General features: G+C 40.8%; 5 protein-coding genes and 1 pseudogene across 5 annotated transcripts; all 6 read left to right on the top strand.

Annotated features, from left to right (window-relative positions):
• Nucleotides 1–2,487: 2,487 nt before the first annotated feature.
• On the top strand, nt 2,488–4,929 carry pcdhb (protocadherin b). The gene has a single exon (XM_060903834.1). It carries the CDS (start codon nt 2,488–2,490, stop codon nt 4,927–4,929), a length of 2,442 nt encoding a protein of 813 aa, XP_060759817.1.
• Nucleotides 4,930–5,650: 721 nt separating this feature from the next.
• Nucleotides 5,651–8,131, top strand: LOC132870212 (protocadherin alpha-C2-like). Its single transcript, XM_060903820.1, has one exon. It carries the CDS (start codon nt 5,651–5,653, stop codon nt 8,129–8,131), a length of 2,481 nt encoding a protein of 826 aa, XP_060759803.1.
• A 692-nt stretch (nt 8,132–8,823) lies between these two features.
• Nucleotides 8,824–11,605, top strand: LOC132870203 (protocadherin beta-16-like). The gene is made up of 2 exons (XM_060903808.1): nt 8,824–11,277; nt 11,414–11,605. The coding sequence occupies exons 1-2, from the start codon at nt 8,824–8,826 to the stop codon at nt 11,603–11,605; spliced, it is 2,646 nt and encodes an 881-aa protein (XP_060759791.1).
• A 455-nt stretch (nt 11,606–12,060) lies between these two features.
• LOC132870197 (protocadherin gamma-A4) lies at nt 12,061–17,178 on the top strand. Its single transcript, XM_060903795.1, is given in 5 exon segments — nt 12,061–14,094; nt 14,335–14,344; nt 14,587–14,622; nt 14,625–14,681; nt 14,684–17,178. Coding segments are annotated over 5 exon segments (4,632 nt in total).
• Nucleotides 17,179–17,467: 289 nt separating this feature from the next.
• On the top strand, nt 17,468–20,157 carry LOC132870193 (protocadherin beta-16-like; annotated as a pseudogene).
• Nucleotides 20,158–20,778: 621 nt separating this feature from the next.
• LOC132870184 (protocadherin alpha-C2-like) lies at nt 20,779–23,115 on the top strand. The gene has a single exon (XM_060903773.1). The coding sequence runs from the start codon at nt 20,779–20,781 to the stop codon at nt 23,113–23,115; it is 2,337 nt and encodes a 778-aa protein (XP_060759756.1).
• The last annotated feature ends 1,129 nt before the right edge of the window (nt 23,116–24,244 follow it).

The following is a 24,244-nucleotide window of genomic DNA, read 5'->3' as shown; positions in this document are numbered from 1 at the left end:
CTCCCTGGGGAGGTGTTCCAGGCATGTCCCCCTGGGAGGAGGCCCTGGGGAAGACCCAGGACACGCTGGAGGGACTATGTCTCTTGGCTGGCCTGGGAACACCTTGGTGTTCTTCCCGAGGAGCTGGCCGAAGTGTCTGGGGAAAGGGAAGTTTGGGCTTCCATGCTCAGACTGCTGCCTCCGCGACCCGGCCCCGGATAAGCAGAAGAAGACAAGACGAGACGAGGCTGGATGTTCTTGTCCCACATCATTGATTTTTTTTTCTCTTATGTTTATAGAGCCTATCACTGTAAAACCCGATAAGATCACTGAGCTCAAAAATTTTATTGAAACCGATTACGTAAAAATTTTTGAGGTACACTGTAAAAAAAAATCTTGTCAAATTTACAGTGAAAAATTGGCAGCTGTGGTTGCCATTTTTTCACCGTAAAAAATACAGTGACAGTGTATATGGCTTTACGGTAAGGTATATCAACACTTGTAAAAACAACAGTTTGAAAATGTTCAATTTTACAGGTATTCAATGTACAATAATCAGTACATAACTCTTAATTTTACGGATATTCATTGTACAATAAACAATGATTCAAAATGATGGTTACAAGCAATGATCTACTAGACAGATATATATTTTTAGAATTTTTTTGGGCTTTTTTCACCTTTATTGGATAGGACAGTGCAGAGACAGGAAATGAGCTGGAAAGAGAGACAGAGAGGGATCGGGAAATGACCTCAGGTCGGAATTGAACCCAGGTCCCCAGATTCATTGTATGACGCCTTAGTTGACTGAGCCACAATGGTGGGCATGTTTTTGTTTTTTTAACAGGGTAATGATGTAATTTTAACCATCACATTCTGTTTTAGTCTTACAGTTTGTCTGTGTTTAAACTACAACAATTTGTAAATTATACAAAAAAATATGATCAATTCAACATATTCTTACTGTTAAATTAACAGTGGCATTTGGTTAGGAGTTTTACAGTATATTGATGTAAATTACACACTGCTTCATTGTTTTTGTATTTACAGTTTTTTTATGTCATGATTTTACATAAATTCACTGTTAATTCTACGGACACTTTTTACAGTGTAACTTAAATTTTTTAAGGTAAGATTTCTTAAAAATTACAATTAAGTGTAACTATAGTGTAATTTTTAAGAAATCTTACCTTAAAAATTTAAGTTACTTACCTCAAAAATTTTTATGTAATCGGTTTCAATAAAATTTTTGAGCTCAGTGACCTTATCGGGTTTTACAGTATAGGGTGTTACAGAGACCAGGGAGTTCCCCTTGGAGCAGATATTTTATTGGGGCTGCTGGAATGTGAGAAATTAACCAAATGTTACAAAAAAAATTGTTCAGGCTTAAAAAACACTCATGCCACAGTCAATCATGAAAATACTGAAAGCACTGCAACACAGTTGCTGAAGAAACGTGATTAAAGAAAGTTTAATGTCTGAGAAATCCATATGGGGGAAAAATGGAGGTCTATACTGGACTCCATGTCTGAGCTTGTGTCCCACCTGTCTAATAAGTTTGTATAAGTCACCTTTGTAAGTTATATGTAATGTTAATGTGAGACAACTGCAGCTTCTCGGCTCGGAGACAGAGTTAAAGGAGCCTGTCTGGACTGATTTGAAGTATTTAGTATGTCGCTGTCCACTGTTGTGGTCCTGAACTCATACTGACGCTATCAACATAACAACCTAACGAATTACATTCCACAATTATAGACTAACTGAAAATCGCCTTACATTAGTCCAATTACAAAAACATTCCTCAGTTATGTGATTTTGTCATGGTCTACTATTTACATTTTTTTAAACTTGAGAATAATGGATTAAAAATACTACTTTTGACTATTGGACCAATTTAAACCGTCTTTTATATTATTTGGATGGTTTATTTCTTACGCATTTATTCTGTTATATAGGCTATATTTTTGCCATGCTCCTTCTCGAACTTTCTTAATTGACGAGATGTTGCTTTTATTTGCAATAATGATTTCATACTGTTCGTATAATTTAATTATTAGCCGTAGTTCAGCGGGAGTGAAAAAGCGTCTCTCTGGCTGCAGTGTCGCTACAATCTGTACTCGACTGCTGCTTGTATATCTTAACATAATAGCATCGCCTATGTTAAAAACTACAAACCTAACATGTTTGTGGGATGTTATTAATATATATCTTCAACATAACTGCAACTAAAATGAGTAATTGCAGTATAGTTAATCAACGGTAGTTCCGTTTAGCGGAACGTGCTGGGTTGGACTCCGGGTGTCACTGTTTGACAGTAAATGGCACCAAAATGCGCATGCTCTTAAAGCGGACATAACGTAATGCTCACGGGTATATAATATCTGAGAAGACCACAGCACTGTCCGTGTGAGCATCCTGGAGTTGTTTTAAAAGAAAAAAAAATAATAAGCTTGACTTTTCTAGAGAAGACAGATTAATTTTTAAATATTTTTTTTTACACCGCACTGAATGATGAAAACGACAGGAAATATCAGCTGGGTAATTATTTTCTTCGTATTGTCGGCGACATGGAGGGCGTCTTTGTCTGTCACACGTTATTCTATACCGGAGGAGATGGATCGCGGATCTGTTGTTGCACAACTAGCCTCAGATCTAGGACTAGATGTTAATGGATTAGCACAAAGAGAGGTAAAGCTCGACAGTGTTCATAAGAAATATTTAGAAGTAAATAAAAAGACAGGTGAACTTTATATTGTTGAAAAAATGGATAGAGAGTCCCTGTGCCAAGCTAAAGCATCATGTTTTATCAAATTGGATGTGATCATCAAAAACCCTTTACGCATTTTTAACATTGAAATAGAAATCACAGATATCAATGATAATGCTCCACATTTTAGAATGGACAGGGTAGAACTGGATGTCTCCGAGTCTGCATCACCAGGTGAAAGATTTTCTTTACCCAATGCACAAGACCCAGATGTAGGGGCTAACAATGTGAATGCTTACAGAATTAGCGAAAGTGATCATTTTACAATAGATATTCATTCTGGTAGTGATGGTACAAAATATGTCGACTTGGTTCTTATGAAAGCATTAGACCGGGAAGCACAGCCTATTCATAATCTCATTCTCACTGCTGTAGATGGCGGTGTCCCTGCGCGCACCGGAACTGCCAAAATTATTGTTCGGGTACTAGATACAAATGACAACGCCCCTCAGTTTGACCGCTCAGTGTACACTTTAAAAATGAATGAGAATTCACCAATTGGTACTGTTGTTACTAAATTAAACGCAACTGATACTGATGAAGGCTCAAACGCAGAAATAACGTATTCATTTACGCTTTACACTTCAGAAAAAACGCAAGACGTGTTCAATTTGAATTCAAAAACTGGCGAAATAACAGTTAAAGGCACTATAGATTTCGAAGACATGAAAATATTTGAGATGCATATAGAAGCCAAAGATAACGGCCCTGTTCCTCTCTCCAGTCAGTGTAGAATAACAGTGGACATTATGGATATGAACGATAATTATCCGGAGATAACCATTAAATCACTGAAGAACACTGTGAAAGAGGACACTCCTGTCGGCACAGTCATAGCCCTTGTAGGTGTAAGCGACAGAGACACCGGGGATAATGGCAAGGTTAATCTCACAATAAACAAAAACATACCATTTACTCTAAATAAATCATCTGATTATCACTACGAACTACTAGTCTCGGAACCATTAGATCGAGAAATAACTCCAGAATATGACATTACATTATTAGTGACAGACAGAGGAAATCCTCCACTCTCTGACAATGAAACTATAACAGTGCACTTACTAGACGTGAATGATAACGCACCGCAGTTCCCACAGAGTTTCTATACGATATCTGTTTTGGAAAATAATCCTCCCGGGGCTTTGTTGAGCTCTTTAACTGCCCATGACCCAGATTCAAATGAAAATCAGTATCTAGTGTATTTTATAATAGAAAGGGAAATAGCAAACACCTCCATATCCATGCTCTTCTCCATTAATCCAGAGAACGGTAACCTTTACGCACTAAAGACATTTGATTATGAGATAGAGAAGGAATTTCTTTTTCATATCGAGGCCAGAGACTCTGGTGTTCCTCCACTCAGCAGTAACATGACTGTTCACATTATTATCATGGACCAGAATGACAACACGCCCGTTATAGTGTCTCCATGGCGCGCACATGGTTCAGTGGTGGAGGAGAAAATACCGAGATCCACCGATAAAGGAACTCTGATAGCCAAAGTAATTGCTATAGACACAGACTCTGTGCACAACTCCCGCGTGACATACCAGTTTCTCCAGAACACTGATGCTACATTATTTAGTCTGGACCAATACAATGGAGAAATCCGGACCATGAGAATGTTCAGCTACAAAGACTCGCGCTACCATCGGCTGGTGGTGATCGCCAAGGATAACGGAGATCCCGCTCTCTCTGCTACAGTCACCATCAAACTGTCCACTGTGGAGACCGCGCTTAAAAGCTATGCTGACATGACTGAGGTGCCTTTAGAATATGACATCTTTTCTGATTTAAATCTGTATTTGGTAATCGGACTGGGCTCGGTGTCATTCCTGTTACTGATCACCATATTGGTGACCATCGTGCTGAAGTGTCAGAAACCGAAGCCCAGTAAAGCTGCTCCTCCCTGTAGGAACAGTGTGATCAGTGAGAGGAACTCGACCATTGCAGATTCCACTCTGGTCTCGAACGATGCCTACTGGTACAGTTTATTTCTAGCAGAGACCAGGAAAGGAAAGCTGGTGGTTAGACAACCTGTGCCAAAGGGGACAAGGTACATTGTGTCCAGCATACCGAGGAGCACAGGACTGACTGAGACTAGTGACTCAGCTGCATCTACTTTACAGGTAAGGGAGCAAATTTTGGCATACACCCACATGCATTTGGGGAGGTCTTGATGTTAATGTTCACCTTATGAAATAAAGGACTTTTATATTAGGCAAGCCAAGGTCATGCTGTTTTCCACATGAATCAAAAACAAGCAAGCAAGCAAACAAACAAACAAGCCAAGCCAAAACAAATGGCCATTTCTAGAGATGGCAAACTGACGGCCAGGCTTGAACACAAAATTTAAATGTATAGCCAAGAGACGCCAAACATCTCAGAGGCACGTGGGTCCCTAATATTCATCTATTTGTCAAAGAAGGTATCTCTGTAGCTAACATTGTTGAAAACGTTATTTTTTATGGCTATTAAAAAGCTAGGCGATTATTGAGAGGGCTGACTGATTCTTTTGTTATAGTTATTACTTTATATACCAAAACTCCCGGACATGCATTGTTAAAGACAATGATTATTTTTGTACGAATTCAAGCCTATTTGTATGTAACTATCCCGATCTGAAATGTGTATTTCGGCGTGTGCACAAAGTGGCGCTGTATTCCAGAAAAGCAAATAGTCTGCCCACTGGGCGTATATGTGCCAGTCGCCATGAGCGATCAGAAAGAGCATCGTGCGCTTAAAAGGATTTACAGTAATCACTGAAACCCTGCGTGAAGGAGTCTTTTATTTTCTCAGTACGCGACGTTATTTAGCAGCAGCTATTTCTTTCTCTTATGGGACTTTGAGGTCCTGTGGGGAGGTCTCTGATTTCTGCAGGACAAACGACAGAAGGAGACAATGGGGGTTCATATGAACGCGCGGAGCTGGAGAAGGTACGTCTCGGGTGTTGTCCTGTTCTCTGCCATGATTCACACATCATTCACTGTAACTCACTATTCGATCCCTGAAGAGATGGAAGAGGGATCCGTGGTTGCAAATCTAGCCACCGATTTAGGATTGGATTTAGATACTTTGATTAAACGGAAGGTACGACTTGATGTTATTGCTAATAAAAAATATCTCGACATAAACAAAGAAAAAGGAGAGCTCTACATATTAGAAAAGATTGATCGTGAGCTTCTTTGTCCTGCTAAAACAACAACAACTTGTTTCTTGAAAATGGAAGTGATTGTGGAGAATCCTGTGCGCATATTTTACATAGAATTAGAAATAACTGATATTAATGACAATAATCCTCATTTCCGACGCGACACTATTCACTTGGACATTTTGGAATCGACTCCAGCAGGTGAAAGATTTTCTGTCAGCAATGCGGTGGATTCTGATGTTGGATCCAATTCGGTTAAAACTTATTATCTCAGTGAAAGCGACCACTTTGGCATAGAAATACAGTCTGGCAGAGACGGCTCTAAGTTTGCTGATTTAATTTTGAAAAAGACGTTAGATCGTGAAGTTCAAGCTATCCATAATCTGATACTTACTGCTGTAGATGGCGGAGTTCCTGCGCGCTCTGGCACAGCCAGCATCGTTGTTCGAGTGCAGGATGTAAATGACAACGCACCCAAGTTTGATCAGGAAAGCTATACAATTAATGTGACAGAGAATTCCCCAATCGGAAGCCTCGTCGTTAAACTAAACGCATCTGACTTAGATGAAGGCGCTAACTCAGAGATTACATATTCTTTCGGTCTATATACCTCGGAAAAGGCACAAGAGGCTTTTAGTTTAATCCCAGACACTGGCGAAATAAGAGTTAAAGAAATGATTAATTATGAGGATTTCCGAATTTATAACATGGAGATTATAGCAAAGGATAAAGGCACTAATTCGTTATCGGGACAGTGTAAAATAACAATTATGATTACAGACATGAATGACAATCATCCAGAAATTTCACTGCGATCTTTTTCGAATCCGGTTAAGGAGGACATCTCCGTAGGTACAGTTATTGCAGTGATTAGTGTTAGTGATAAAGATTCGGGTGTAAATGGCGAAATTGATCTTCATATTCCTGATAATTTACCATTTGCACTAAAAGAATCATCTGAGAATTATTACGAGGTCGTGGTATCCGAACCACTTGACCGTGAAAAAGTTGCAGAATATGACATCACATTCACCGTCACTGACAGAGGAAACCCTCCATTATCTGATAATGAAACTGTAACTCTCGAACTGCTGGACGTTAATGACAATGTGCCACAGTTTCCACAATCATTTTATACGATACGGGTTATGGAAAATAATCCGCCTGGAGCCTTACTGAGTTCCCTAACTGCACATGACCCAGATATCCATGAAAATCAATATCTCGTTTATTTCATAATAGAAAATGAAATAGTGAACACTTCTATGTCCATGCTGTTCTCCATTAATCCAGAGAACGGTAATCTTTATGCACTAAAGACATTTGATTATGAGATAGAGAAGGAATTTCTTTTCCACATCGAGGCCAGAGACTCTGGTGTTCCTCCACTCAGCAGTAATGTGACTGTTCATATTATTATCATGGACCAGAACGACAACACACCGGTTATAGTGTCTCCGTGGCGCGCGCACGGCTCAGTGGTGGAGGAGAAAATACCGAGATCTACAGATAAAGGAACTCTGATAGCCAAAGTCATTGCTATAGACACAGACTCTGTGACCAACTCCCGAATTACGTACCAGTTTCTCCAGAACACTGACGCTACATTATTCAGCCTGGACCAGTACAATGGAGAAATTCGGACCATGAGGATGTTCAGTTACAGAGACTCGCGCCACCAGCGGCTTGTGGTGATCGCCAAGGATAACGGAGATCCCGCTCTCTCTGCTACAGTCACCATCAAACTGTCCACTGTGGAGACCGCGCTTAAAAGCTATGCTGACATGACTGAGGTGCCTTTAGAATATGACATCTTTTCTGATTTAAATCTGTATCTGGTAATCGGACTGGGCTCGGTGTCATTCCTGTTACTGATCACCATATTGGTGACCATCGTGCTGAAGTGTCAGAAACCGAAGCCCAGTAAAGCTGCTCCTCCCTGTAGGAACAGTGTGATCAGTGAGAGGAACTCAACCATTGCAGATTCCACTCTGGTCTCGAACGATGCCTACTGGTACAGTTTATTTCTAGCAGAGACCAGGAAAGGAAAGCTGGTGGTTAGACAACCTGTGCCAAAGGGGACAAGGTACATTGTGTCCAGCATACCGAGGAGCACAGGACTGACTGAGACTAGTGACTCAGCTGCATCTACTTTACAGGTAAGGGAGCAAATTTTGGCATACACCCACATTTGGGGAGGTCTTGATGTTAATGTTCACTTTATGATATAAAGGACTATTATATTAGGCAAGCCAAGGTCATTCTGTTTTCCACATGAGTCAAAAACAAGCAAGCAAGCAAACAAACAAGCCAAGCCAAAACAAATGGCCATTTCTAGAGATGGCAAACTGACGGCCAGGCTTGAACATAAAATTTAAATGTATAGCTAAGAGATGCCAAACATCTCAGAGGCACGTGGGTCCCTAATATTCATCTATTTGTCAACGAAGGTATATCTGTAGCTAACATTGTTGAAAACGTTATTTTTTATGGCTATTAAAAAGGTAGGCGATTATTGAGAGGGCTGACTGATTCTTTTGTTATTGTTATTACTTTATATACCAAAACTCCCGGACATGCATTGTTAAAGACAATGATTATTTTTGTACGAATTTAAACCTATTTGTATGTAACTATCCCGATCTGACATATATATTTCGGCGTGTGCACAAAGTGGCGCTGTATTCCAGAAAAGCAAATAGTCTGCCCACTGGGCGTATATGTGCCAGTCGCCATGAGCGATCAGAAAGAGCATCGTGCGCTTAAAAGGATTTACAGTAATCACTGAAACCCTGCGTGAAGGAGTCTTTTATTTTCTCAGTACGCGACGTTATTTAGCAGCAGCTATTTCTTTCTCTTATGGGACTTTGAGGTCCTGTGGGGAGGTCTCTGATTTCTGCAGGACAAACGACAGAAGGAGACAATGGGGGTTCATATGAACGCGCGGAGCTGGAGAAGGTACGTCTCGGGTGTTGTCCTGTTCTCTGCCATGATTCACACATCATTCACTGTAACTCACTATTCGATCCCTGAAGAGATGGAAGAGGGATCCGTGGTTGCAAATCTAGCCACCGATTTAGGATTGGATTTAGATACTTTGATTAAACGGAAGGTACGACTTGATGTTATTGCTAATAAGAAATATCTCGACATAAACAAAGAAAAAGGAGAGCTCTACATATTAGAAAAGATTGATCGTGAGCTTCTTTGTCCTGCTAAAACGACTTGTTTCTTGAAAATGGAAGTGATTGTGGAGAATCCTGTGCGCATATTTTACATAGAATTAGAAATAACTGATATTAATGACAATAATCCTCATTTCCGACGCGACACTATTCACTTGGACATTTTGGAATCGACTCCAGCAGGTGAAAGATTTTCTGTCAGCAATGCGGTGGATTCTGATGTTGGATCCAATTCGGTTAAAACTTATTACCTCAGTGAAAGCGACCACTTTGGCATAGAAATACAGTCTGGCAGAGACGGCTCTAAGTTTGCTGATTTAATTTTGAAAAAGACGTTAGATCGTGAAGTTCAAGCTATCCATAATCTGATACTTACTGCTGTAGATGGCGGAGTTCCTGCGCGCTCTGGCACAGCCAGCATCGTTGTTCGAGTGCAGGATGTAAATGACAACGCACCCAAGTTTGATCGGGAAAGCTATACAATTAATGTCACAGAGAATTCCCCAATCGGAAGCCTCGTCGTTAAACTAAACGCATCTGACTTGGATGAAGGCGCTAACTCAGAGATTACATATTCTTTCGGTCTATATACCTCGGAAAAGGCACAAGAGGCTTTTAGTTTAATCCCAGACACTGGCGAAATAAGAGTTAAAGAAATGATTAATTATGAGGATTTCCGAATTTATAACATGGAGATTATAGCAAAGGATAAAGGCACTAATTCGTTATCGGGACAGTGTAAAATAACGATTATGATTACAGACATGAATGACAATCATCCAGAAATTTCACTGCGATCTTTTTCGAATCCGGTTAAGGAGGACATCTCCGTAGGTACAGTTATTGCAGTGATTAGTGTTAGTGATAAAGATTCGGGTGTAAATGGCGAAATTGATCTTCATATTCCTGATAATTTACCATTTGCACTAAAAGAATCATCTGAGAATTATTACGAGGTCGTGGTATCCGAACCACTTGACCGTGAAAAAGTTGCAGAATATGACATCACATTCACCGTCACTGACAGAGGAAACCCTCCATTATCTGATAATGAAACTGTAACTCTCGAACTGCTGGACGTTAATGACAATGTGCCACAGTTTCCACAATCATTTTATACGATACGGGTTATGGAAAATAATCCGCCTGGAGCCTTACTGAGTTCCCTAACTGCACATGACCCAGATATCCATGAAAATCAATATCTCGTTTATTTCATAATAGAAAATGAAATAGTGAACACTTCTATGTCAATGCTGTTCTCCATTAATCCAGAGAACGGTAATCTTTATGCACTAAAGACATTTGATTATGAGATAGAGAAGGAATTTCTTTTCCACATCGAGGCCAGAGACTCTGGTGTTCCTCCACTCAGCAGTAACGTGACTGTTCACATTATTATCATGGACCAGAACGACAACACACCTGTTATAGTGTCTCCGTGGCGCGCGCACGGCTCAGTTGTGGAGGAGAAAATACCGAGATCTACCGATAAAGGAACTCTGATAGCCAAAGTAATTGCTATAGACACAGACTCTGTGCACAACTCCAGGATTACATACCAGTTTCTCCAGAACACTGACGCTACATTATTCAGCCTGGATCAGTACAATGGAGAAATCCGGACCATGAGGATGTTCAGTTACAGAGACTCGCGCCATCAGCGGCTGGTGGTGATCGCCAAGGATAACGGAGATCCCGCTCTCTCTGCTACAGTCACCATCAAACTGTCCACTGTGGAGACCGCGCTTAAAAGCTATGCTGACATGACTGAGGTGCCTTTAGAATATGACATCTTTTCTGATTTAAATCTGTATCTGGTAATCGGACTGGGCTCAGTGTCATTCCTGTTACTGATCACCATATTGGTGACCATCGTGCTGAAATGTCAGAAACCGAAGCCCAGTAAAGCTGCTCCTCCCTGTAGGAACAGTGTGATCAGTGAGAGGAACTCAACCATTGCAGATTCCACTCTGGTCTCGAATGATGCCTACTGGTACAGTTTATTTCTAGCAGAGACCAGGAAAGGAAAGCTGGTGGTTAGACAACCTGTGCCAAAGGGGACAAGGTACATTGTGTCCAGCATACCGAGGAGCACAGGACTGACTGAGACTAGTGACTCAGCTGCATCTACTTTACAGGTAATTTACATTTTGATCATCAATGTTACTGGTAACTTTATCATTCAAGTGGTAATTTTACCATTTGAGACATTTAAGTCTTATAAGTTTTTGACGTCACTTCCGTATCTGGGGTCATCCTTGCAATCTATTAAATATGTTAGAGTTAGGAGTGCTTGTCTTGAAATGTGTATGTTGTTGCAACCAGGTTTTATACAAAGTTGTACCGTTTCAGTACATGCACAAAGCGTCGCTGCTCACCATCAAAACTGCGCAAGCCGAGGTATTCCTTTATCGCCATGCGTGCGTCATTTCAAGGCAGGATTTCTTTTGTTATATGAAGAGGTCTAAGCTGATCTCCTCGTCACTCCGTATGAGGAAAATCATGATTTCCTTTTAAATACTTTCACACTAAACCAATACTTTTGTCTTTAAATCTGTCTGATATTCCGTGGTCACGTTGCGCATTGAGCTGAAACAATGGATGGCACTGTGAAACAGCAATCGTGGATGAGGTATGGCTCGGTCTTTGTATTTATTTCCGCCGTGATTAATATAGCCGTTGCAGTTACTCATTATAGTATTCCCGAGGAAATGGAGAAGGGATCATTTGTTTCGAATATAGCAGCTGATCTTGGACTGGATATCAAAAGTTTAGTGAAGCGTAAGATACGATTAGATGTGATAGCCAACAAGAAATATTTAGAAATAAACAAAGAAACCGGGGAGCTGTTTATCCTGGAAAAAATTGACAGAGAGTCCCTATGTCCCTCAAAAACAACAAACTCATGTTTTCTTAAATTAGAGGCTTCGATTGAAAATCCAGTGCGAATGTTTAATATCGAATTACTGATAATGGATATCAACGATAATGCTCCTAGTTTCCGACGGGATACGATGCACTTGGATATTTCCGAGTCAACAATGCCCGGGGAAAGGTTTTCTCTTAACAATGCTGTAGATCCAGATATCGGGACAAATTCGATCAAAACATATCTCCTGAGTGAAAGTGAGCACTTCTCTATCGAAATACAAACCGGAAGAGACGGGTCAAAGTTTGTTGATTTAATTTTGAACAAAGCCTTAGACAGAGAGGAGACGGCTATTCATAATTTGATACTAACAGCTGTAGACGGCGGAGTGCCTGCGCGTTCAGGTACAGCCAGTGTCATCGTTCGCGTGCTGGATACGAATGACAACGCCCCGAAATTTGAAAAAGAAAGTTTTGAAATAATTCTTACAGAGAACGCCCCTCTTGGTAGCCTAGTTGTACAATTAAGAGCGACAGATTTGGACGAAGGCTCTAACTCAGATATTAGTTATTCATTCAGTCTCTACACGTCTGAAAAAACCCAAGAGACCTTCAGCTTAAATGAATACAACGGTGAAATCAGAGTAAAGGAGACAATCAATTATGAAGATTTCAACATTTATACCTTGGAGATAATAGCAAAAGATAAAGGAGTGAATCCTTTGTTAGGGAAATGCAAATTAACAATTCTCATCGCTGACATGAATGATAATCATCCACAAATTTCCATCAAATCATTTCAAAGTCCCATTAAAGAGGATATTGCTCTGGGTACGGTTATTGCAATAATTAGTGTGAATGACAAAGATTCAGAAGAAAATGGACAAATAGACGTTCATATTAATGATAACCTACCATTTGGGCTTAAACAGTCAGCTAACAATTATTACGAGCTTGTAGTTTCAGAACCGTTAGATCGTGAAAATGTCCCAGAATATGACATCACATTTACTGCAACAGACAGAGGAAACCCTCCATTATCTGATAATGAAACTGTAACTTTAGAACTGCTGGATATTAATGACAACGTGCCACATTTTCCGCAATCATTTTACACGATACAGGTTATGGAAAATAATCAACCTGGGGCTTTGCTGAGTTCTTTAACTGCTATTGACCCTGATCTCCATGAAAATCAGTATCTCGTTTATTTTATAATAGAAAATGAAATAGTGAACACTTCTATGTCAATGCTCTTTTCCATTAATCCAGAGAACGGTAACCTTTACGCACTAAAGACATTTGATTATGAGATAGAGAAGGAATTTCTTTTCCACATCGAGGCCAGAGACTCTGGTGTTCCTCCACTCAGCAGTAACGTGACTGTTCACATTATTATCATGGACCAGAACGACAACACACCGGTTATAGTGTCTCCGTGGCGCGCGCACGGCTCAGTGGTGGAGGAGAAAATACCGAGATCTACCGATAAAGGAACTCTGATAGCCAAAGTAATTGCGATAGATACAGACTCTGTGCACAACTCCCGGATTACGTACCAGTTTCTCCAGAACACTGACGCTACTTTATTGAGCCTGGATCAGTACAATGGAGAAATCCGGACCATGAGAATGTTCAGTTACAGAGACTCGCGCCATCAGAGGCTGGTGGTGATCGCCAAGGATAACGGAGATCCCTCTCTCTCTGCTACAGTCACCATCAAACTGTCCACGGTGGAGACCGCACTAAAAAGCTATGCTGACATGACTGAGGTGCCTTTAGAATATGACATCTTTTCTGATTTAAACCTGTATCTGGTAATCGGACTGGGCTCGGTGTCATTCCTGTTATTGATCACCATATTGGTGACCATCGTGCTGAAATTTCAGAAACCAAAGCACAGTAAAGCTGCTCCACCTTGTAGGAACAGTGTGATCAGTGAGAGGAACTCAACCATTGCAGATTCAACTCTGGTCTCCAACGATGCCTACTGGTACAGTTTATTTCTAGCAGAGACCAGGAAAGGAAAGCTGGTGGTTAGACAACCTGTGCCAAAGGGAACGAGATACATTGTGTCCAGCATTCCGAGGAGCACAGGACTGACTGAGACTAGTGACTCGGCTGCCTCCACTTTGCAGGTAGGAAAGAATTTCCTTCCCAAACAAATATGCAGTAGACTAAAGGTAGGGAAAACAAACCTTAAAGAAAAGCAATGACTATTCAGAAATGAGCTTTTTATGTAGAACGCATTCTCCTGTTATCAACCTACACTTTATCATTGTGGTTATGTGAATATGTTTAGACCCTGTAATAGTCCTTTGCCCCCATTTAATAAAATTATATGCTGCAATTAATAGTTCTCTATTTCTTTTTCAAAGCAAACTAAAAGTACTGAAGTCGAGGTTAAATATTTAAGTCAACATTTGGGTAAGCTTCGCACAACAGTGGCGGAGAAACTGATGCATAGCTCAGCTTAATGCATTTTCTGATGTAGTGCGCAAAGTGTCGCTGTTCTCCATGCAATGTTTTTATTTCTCGTCTCCATTCCACTCATTCCGGAGATGGTGGATCAGCTCTTTGTGTAGCCGCCTCGTAGTCTTTCAGTTCAATATTTTGAACGGTTTACGCAGTGTTAAGACCTTTACGACGATTCAGAGTTTTTTTTTTTTTTTTGGAAATTGTCTACAGCACTTGGTTACTATTTTCTCTGCTTATACCATTCATAAGGCATGGATTTTCCACTGAGAAGTCCGCAAATGAAAAGGTACATTGTTTCCATCCTTTTGTCTGTGTTCTTAAATACAGCATCGGCTGTTACGCATTATTCTATTCCTGAAGAAATGGACGCAGGTTCCGTGGTGGCTAATTTAGCAACGGATCTTGGACTGGATGTTAGGACTTTGAGCAAACGCAAGATACGACTGGATACTTTGTCTAATAAAAAATATTTGGATCTTAACAAAGAAACAGGCGAGCTATTAATCATGGAGAGGATTGATCGAGAATATATTTGCCCAACGAAATCAGCAGCAACTTGCATTATGAAGCTTGATGCAAACATAGAAGATCCAGTAAGGATGTTTAACATTGAATTGGAAATTATTGATATCAACGACAATGCTCCTCATTTCCGAAGAGACACAATGCATTTAGACATTTCTGAATCAACGCCTGTTGGAGAGCGATTTTCATTAAATAATGCAGTCGATCCTGACATGGGAATAAATTCAGTTAAATCATATTATCTTAGCGACAGTGATTACTTTTCCATCGAAATTCAAACTGGTCGTGATGGATCGAAATTTACAGATTTAATTTTGAAAAAAGCTTTAGACAGAGAGGAAGTGGCAGTTCATAATCTGATACTCACTGCTGTAGATGGCGGAGTTCCTGCGCGCTCTGGCACAGCCAGCATTATTGTGCGCGTTCTTGACACTAACGACAACGCCCCTCAGTTTGATAAAGACAGTTACACCATAAACATAACGGAAAACTCTCCGATTGGAAGCCTTGTAGTGAAATTAAATGCAACCGACGCCGATGACGGATCGAATTCCGACCTGACCTACGCATACAGTTTATATACGACAGAGAAAACGCAGCAAACTTTCAGTTTAAACCCAGATACTGGGGAAATTAGAGTTAAAGCAATGATTAATTACGAGGATTTCAGGATTTATGACATGGAAATTGTGGCAACAGACAAAGGAACGAATTCCTTATCAGGGAATTGTAAAGTAAGAATTTTAATCGCGGATATGAATGATAACCATCCAGAAATATCCATCAGGTCATTCACAAGCCCAATCAAAGAGGATGTAGTTGTAGGTACAGTTATTGCAGTGATTAGTGTTAGTGATAAAGATTCGGGAGAAAATGGTCAAATTGACGTTGATATTTCGGACAAGCTGCCCTTTCGTCTGAAAGAATCATCTGATAAGTATTACGAGCTCGTGGTATCCGAACCACTTGACCGTGAAAAAGTAGCAGAATATGAGATTACATTCACCGTCACTGACAGAGGAAACCCTCCATTATCTGATAATGAAACTGTAACTCTCGAACTGCTGGACGTTAATGACAACGCCCCACAGTTTCCTCGATCATTTTATACCTTGCAGGTGAAAGAAAATAATCCACCTGGAGCTTTACTGAGCTCCCTGACCGCACACGACCCAGACCTCCATGAAAATCAATATCTCGTTTATTTTATAATAGAAAAGGAAATCGTGAATACTTCTATGTCCATGCTGTTCTCCATTAATCCAGAGAACGGTAACCTTTATGCACTAAAGACATTTGATTATGAGATAGAGAAGGAATTTCTTTTCCACATCGAGGCCAGAGACTCTGGTGTTCCTCCACTCAGCAGTAACGTGACTGTTCACATTATTATCATGGACCAGAACGACAACACACCGGTTATAGTGTCTCCGTGGCGCGCGCACGGCTCAGTGGTGGAGGAGAAAATACCGAGATCTACCGATAAAGGAACTCTGATAGCCAAAGTCATTGCTATAGACACAGACTCTGTGCACAATTCCCGGATTACGTACCAGTTTCTCCAGAACACTGACGCTACATTATTCAGCCTGGATCAGTACAATGGAGAAATCCGGACCATGAGGATGTTCAGTTACAGAGACTCGCGCCATCAGCGGCTGGTGGTGATCGCCAAGGATAACGGAGATCCCTCTCTCTCTGCTACAGTCACCATCAAACTGTCCACTGTGGAAACCGCGCTTAAAAGCTATGCTGACATGACTGAGGTGCCTTTAGAGTATGACATCTTTTCTGATTTAAACCTGTATCTGGTAATCGGACTGGGCTCAGTGTCATTCCTGTTACTGATCACCATATTGGTGACCATCGTGCTGAAATGTCAGAAACCGAAGCCCAGTAAAGCTGCTCCTCCCTGTAGGAACAGTGTGATCAGTGAGAGGAACTCGACCATCGCAGATTCCACTCTGGTCTCTAACGATGCCTACTGGTACAGTTTATTTCTTGCTGAGACCAGGAAAGGAAAGCTGGTAGTTAGACAACCTGTGCCAAAGGGGACGAGGTACATTGTGTCCAGCATACCGAGGAGCACAGGACTGACTGAGACTAGTGACTCGGCTGCCTCCACTTTGCAGGTAGGAAAGAATTTCCTTCCCAGAGAAACATACGATAGATTAAAAGTAGGGAAAACACGTCCTAACTGCAATGATTATTCAAAATGAGCTTTATATGTAAAACCTATTCTCCTGTAATCAACCTACACTTTATAATTGTGGTTATGTGAAAATGTTTGGACCCTGTAATATTCCTTATTCCCTATTCAATCATTTCATATACTGAAATGCATATTTATGTATTTCCTATTTTAAAAGAAAATTAAATGATCTGAACTAAAGGCTAAATTGTGAATTGAGCAGTTGTGTAAATTTCACACCATAGTAGCGGAGAAACTGATGCATAGCTCAACTTAATGCATTTTGAGATGTGGTGCGCAAAGTGTCGCTGTTCTCCATGCAGTGTTTTTATTCCTCATGTCTCCATTGCACTCATTCCGGACATGGTGGATCAGCTCTTTGTGTGTCCGCCTCGTAGTCTTTCAGGTCAATATTTTGAACGGTTTACGCAGCGTTAAGACCTTTTCGACGATTCACATTTTTATTAGAACATTGTCTATAGCACTTGGTTAACCTTTTCTCTGGTTATACCACTCCTAAGACATGGGTTTTCCACTGAGAAGTCCGTTAATGAAAAGGTACGTTGTCTCCATCCTTTTGTCTGTGTTCTTAAATACAGCATCGGCTGTTACCCATTATTCTATTCCTGAAGAAATGGATGCAGGTTCCGTGGTGGCTAATTTAGCAACGGATCTTGGACTGGATGTTCGGACATTGAGTAAACGTAAGATACGCCTGGACACTTTGTCTAATAAAAAATATCTGGATATTAACAAAGAAACAGGCGAGCTATTAATCATGGAGAAGATTGATCGAGAATATATTTGCCCAAGTAAATCAGCAGCAACGTGCATTTTGAAGCTTCATGCAAATATAGAAGATCCAGTAAGGATGTTTAACATTGAACTGGAAATTATTGATATCAACGACAATGCTCCTCATTTCCGAAGAGCTACAATGCATTTAGACATTTCTGAATCAACGCCTGTTGGAGAGCGATTTTCATTAAATAATGCAGTCGATCCTGACATTGGATTAAATTCAGTTAAATCATATTATCTTAGCGACAGTGATTACTTTTCCATCGAAATTCAAACTGGTCGTGATGGATCGAAATTTACAGATTTAATTTTGAAAAAAGCTTTAGACAGAGAGGAAGTGGCAGTTCATAATCTGATACTCACTGCTGTAGACGGCGGAGTTCCTGCGCGCTCTGGCACAGCCAGCATTATTGTGCGCGTTCTTGACACTAACGACAACGCCCCTCAGTTTGATAAAGACAGTTACACCATAAACATAACGGAAAACTCTCCGATTGGAAGCCTTGTAGTGAAATTAAATGCAACCGACGCCGATGACGGATCGAATTCCGACCTGACCTACGCATACAGTTTATATACGACAGAGAAAACGCAGCAAACTTTCAGTTTAAACCCAGATACCGGGGAAATTAGAGTTAAAGCAATGATTAATTACGAGGATTTCAGGATTTATGACATGGAAATTGTGGCAACAGACAAAGGAACGAATTCCTTATCAGGGAATTGTAAACTTAGAATTTTAATCGCGGATATGAATGATAACCATCCAGAAATATCCATCAGATCATTCACTAGCCCAATCAAAGAGGACGTAGTTGTAGGTACAGTTATTGCAGTGATTAGTGTTAGTGATAAAGATTCGGGAGAAAATGGACAAATTGACGTTGATATTTCTGACAAGCTGCCCTTTCGTCTGAAAGAATCATCTGATAAGTATTACGAGCTCGTGGTATCCGAACCACTTGACCGTGAAAAAGTAGCAGAATATGAGATTACATTCACCGTCACTGACAGAGGAAACCCTCCATTATCTGATAATGAAACTGTAACTCTCGAACTGCTGGACGTTAATGACAACGCCCCACAGTTTCCTCGATCATTTTATACCTTGCAGGTGAAGGAAAATAACCCACCTGGAGCTTTACTGAGCTCCCTGACCGCACACGACCCAGACCTCCATGAAAATCAATATCTCGTTTATTTTATAATAGAAAAAGAAATCGTGAATACTTCTATGTCCATGCTGTTCTCCATTAATCCAGAGAACGGTAACCTTTACGCACTAAAGACATTTGATTATGAGATAGAGAAGGAATTTCTTTTCCACATCGAGGCCAGAGACTCTGGTGTTCCTCCACTCAGCAGTAACGTGACTGTTCACATTATTATCATGGACCAGAACGACAACACACCGGTTATAGTGTCTCCGTGGCGCGCGCACGGCTCAGTTGTGGAGGAGAAAATACCGAGATCTACCGATAAAGGAACTCTGATAGCCAAAGTAATTGCTATAGACACAGACTCTGTGCACAACTCCCGGATTACGTACCAGTTTCTCCAGAACACTGACGCTACATTATTCAGCCTGGATCAGTACAATGGAGAAATCCGGACCATGAGGATGTTCAGTTACAGAGACTCGCGCCATCAGCGGCTGGTGGTGATCGCCAAGGATAACGGAGATCCCGCTCTCTCTGCTACAGTCACCATCAAACTGTCCACGGTGGAGACCGCACTTAAAAGCTATGCTGACATGACTGAGGTGCCTTTAGAATATGACATCTTTTCTGATTTAAACCTGTATCTGGTAATCGGACTGGGCTCGGTGTCGTTCCTGTTACTGATCACCATATTGGTAACCATCGTGCTGAAGTGTCAGAAACCGAAGCCCAGTAAAGCTGCTCCTCCCTGTAGGAACAGTGTGATCAGTGAGAGGAACTCGACCATCGCAGATTCCACTCTGGTCTCCAATGATGCCTACTGGTACAGTTTATTTCTAGCTGAGACCAGGAAAGGAAAGCTGGTGGTTAGACAACCTGTGCCAAAGGGGACGAGGTACATTGTGTCCAGCATACCGAGGAGCACAGGACTGACTGAGACTAGTGACTCGGCTGCTTCCACTTTGCAGGTAGGAAAGAATTTCCTTCTCAAAGAAACATACGATAGATTAAATGTAGGGAAAACAAATCTAAACGAAAAGCAATGATTATTCAGACCTGACCTTTATATGTAGAACGTATTCTCCTGTTATCAACCTACATTTTATCATTGTGGTTATGGAAACATGTTTAGCCCCGTAATAGTGTTTATACCCCATTCATTCAAATTATATCCTGCAATTAATATTTCTCTATTTCTTTTTCAAAGCAAACTAAAAGTACTGAAGTAGAGGTTAAATATTTAACTCAGCTTTTGGGTAAGCTACGCACAACAGTGGCTGAGAAACTTATGCATAGTTCAATTTAGTGCATTTTGTGATGTGGTGCACAAAGTGTCGCTGTTCTCCATGAAACGCTTTTACTTCTGATATCTCCATTCCACTCATTCCGGAGATGGTGGATCAGCTCTTTGTGTGACCGCCTCGTAGTCTTTCAATTCAATATTTTGAACGTTTTACGCAGCGTAAAGATCTTTTCGAGGATTCAGATTTTTTCTTTGGAGATTGTCCAAAGATTGACTTGTTTACTCTTTTCTTTGGTTACACCACTCAAAAGACATGGATTTTCCATTGAGAAGTCCGCTAATGAAAAGGTACGTTGTCTCCATCCTTTTGTCTGTGTTCTTAAATACAACATCCGCTGTTACGCATTATTCTATTCCTGAAGAAATGGAGGCAGGTACTGTGGTGGCTAATTTAGCAACGGATCTTGGACTGGATGTTAGTACTTTGAAGAAACGCAAGATACGACTGGATACTTTGTCGAATAAAAAATATTTGGATATTAACAAAGAAACAGGCGAGCTCTTAATCATGGAGAGGATTGATCGAGAATATATTTGCAACACTAAATCAGCAGCAACGTGCATTTTGAAGCTTGATGCAAACATAGAAGATCCAGTAAGGATGTTCAACATTGAACTTGAAATTATCGATATCAACGACAATGCTCCTCATTTCCGAAGAGACACAATGCATTTAGACATTTCTGAATCAACGCCTGTTGGAGAGCGATTTTCATTAAATAATGCAGTCGATCCTGACATTGGATTAAACTCAATTAAAACGTATTATCTTAGCGACAGTGATTACTTTTCCCTGGAAATCCAAACTGGTCGTGATGGATCGAAATTTACAGGTTTAATTTTGAAAAAAGCTTTAGACAGAGAGGAAGTGGCAGTTCATAATCTGATACTCACTGCTGTAGATGGCGGAGTTCCTGCGCGCTCTGGCACAGCCAGCATTGTTGTGCGCGTTCTTGACACTAACGACAACGCCCCTCAGTTTGATAAAGACAGTTACACCATAAACATAACGGAAAACTCTCCGATTGGAAGCCTTGTAGTGAAATTAAATGCAACCGACGCCGATGACGGATCGAATTCCGACCTGACCTACGCATACAGTTTATATACGACAGAGAAAACGCAGCAAACTTTCAGTTTAAACCCAGATACTGGGGAAATTAGAGTTAAAGCAATGATTAATTACGAGGATTTCAGGATTTATGACATGGAAATTGTGGCAACAGACAAAGGAACGAATTCCTTATCAGGGAATTGTAAACTTAGAATTTTAATCGCGGATATGAATGATAACCATCCAGAAATATCCATCAGATCATTCACTAGCCCAGTCAAAGAGGATGTAGTTGTAGGTACAGTTATTGCAGTGATTAGTGTTAGTGATAAAGATTCGGGAGAAAATGGTCAAATTGACGTTGATATTTCTGACAAGCTGCCCTTTCGTCTGAAAGAATCATCTGATAAGTATTACGAGCTCGTGGTATCCGAACCACTTGACCGTGAAAAAGTTACAGAATATGAGATTACATTCACCGTCACTGACAGAGGAAACCCTCCATTATCTGATAATGAAACTGTAACTCTCGAACTGCTGGACGTTAATGACAACGCCCCACAGTTTCCTCGATCATTTTATACCTTGCAGGTGAAGGAAAATAATCCACCTGGAGCTTTACTGAGCTCCCTGACCGCACACGACCCAGACCTCCATGAAAATCAATATCTCGTTTATTTTATAATAGAAAAAGAAATCGTGAATACTTCTATGTCCATGCTGTTCTCCATTAATCCAGAGAACGGTAACCTTTACGCACTAAAGACATTTGATTATGAGATAGAGAAGGAATTTCTTTTCCACATCGAGGCCAGAGACTCTGGTGTTCCTCCACTCAGCAGTAACGTGACTGTTCACATTATTATCATGGACCAGAACGACAACACACCGGTTATAGTGTCTCCGTGGCGCGCGCACGGCTCAGTGGTGGAGGAGAAAATACCGAGATCTACCGATAAAGGAACTCTGATAGCCAAAGTCATTGCTATAGACACAGACTCTGTGCACAACTCCCGGATTACGTACCAGTTTCTCCAGAACACTGACGCTACATTATTCAGCCTGGACCAGTACAATGGAGAAATCCGGACCATGAGGATGTTCAGTTACAGAGACTCGCGCCACCAGCGGCTGGTGGTGATCGCCAAGGATAACGGAGATCCTGCTCTCTCTGCTACAGTCACCATTAAACTGTCCACGGTGGAGACCGCACTTAAAAGCTATGCTGACATGACTGAGGTGCCTTTAGAATATGACATCTTTTCTGATTTAAACCTATATCTGGTAATCGGACTGGGCTCGGTGTCATTCCTGTTACTGATCACCATATTGGTGACCATCGTTCTGAAGTGTCAGAAACCGAAGCCCAGTAAAGCTGCTCCTCCCTGTCGGAACAGTGTGATCAGTGAGAGGAACTCGACCATCGCAGATTCCACTCTTGTCTCCAATGATGCCTACTGGTACAGTTTATTTCTAGCGGAGACCAGAAAAGGAAAGCTGGTAGTTAGACAACCTGTGCCAAAGGGGACGAGGTACATTGTGTCCAGCATACCGAGGAGCACAGGACTGACTGAGACTAGTGACTCGGCTGCCTCCACTTTGCAGGTAGGAAATTTTTCCTTCCCAAAGAAACATACGATAGATTAAATGTAGGGAAAGCAAATCTAAACGAAAAGCAATGATTATTCAGAACTGACCTTTATATGTAGAACGTATTCTCCTGCTATCAACCTACACTTTATCATTGTGGTTATGTGAAAATTTTTAGGCCCTGTATCAGTCTTTATTGCCCATTCATTCAAATTATATCCTCCAATTAATATTTCTCTTCTTTTCAAAGCAAACTAAAGTACTGAAGTAGATGTTCAATATTTAACTCAACATTTCGGTAAGTTTCGCTCCTCGGTGGCTGAGAAACTTATGCATTGTTCAACCTGCTGCATTTTGTGACGTGGTGCGCAAAGTGTCGCTGTTCTCCATGAAACGCTTTTATTTCTCATGTCTCTATTCCACTCATTCCGGAGATGGTGGATCAGGTCTTTGTGTGTCCGCCTCGTAGTCTTCCAGTTAAGTATTTCCAACGTTTTTCGCAGCCTTAGGACCTTTTCGACGATTCAGAGTTTTCTTCGGACTTTGTCTAGAACACTTGGCTACTCTTTTTTCTGGTTATACCATTCACAAGACATGGATTTCCCTATGAGAAGTCCGCTAATGAAAAGGTACGTTGCCTCTATCCTTTTGTCTGTGTTCGTAAACACAGCATCGACTGTTACGCATTATTCTATTCCTGAAGAAATGGACGCAGGTTCCGTGGTGGCTAATTTAGCAACAGATCTTGGACTGGATGTTAGGACTTTGAGCAAACGCAAGATACGACTGGATACTTTATCTAATAAAAAATATTTGGATATTAACAAAGAAACAGGCGAGCTGTTAATCTTGGAGAGGATTGATCGAGAATATATTTGCACCACTAAATCAGCAGCAACGTGCATTTTGAAGCTTGATGCAAACATAGAAGATCCAGTAAGGATGTTTAACATTGAACTGGAAATTATTGATATAAACGATAATGCTCCTCATTTCCGAAGAGACACAATGCATTTAGACATTTCTGAATCAACGCCTGTTGGAGAGCGATTTTCATTAAATAATGCAGTCGATCCTGACATTGGATTAAACTCAATTAAAACGTATTATCTTAGCGACAGTGATTACTTTTCCCTGGAAATCCAAACTGGTCGTGATGGATCGAAATTTACAGGTTTAATTTTGA

This window comes from Neoarius graeffei, chromosome 2 (assembly GCF_027579695.1).
Source record: "Neoarius graeffei isolate fNeoGra1 chromosome 2, fNeoGra1.pri, whole genome shotgun sequence".
In the NCBI taxonomy this organism is placed as follows: Eukaryota; Metazoa; Chordata; class Actinopteri; order Siluriformes; family Ariidae; genus Neoarius; species Neoarius graeffei.
The sequence above is the reverse complement of the archived record's forward strand: the minus strand, read 5'-3'. Positions and strand labels throughout refer to the sequence as shown.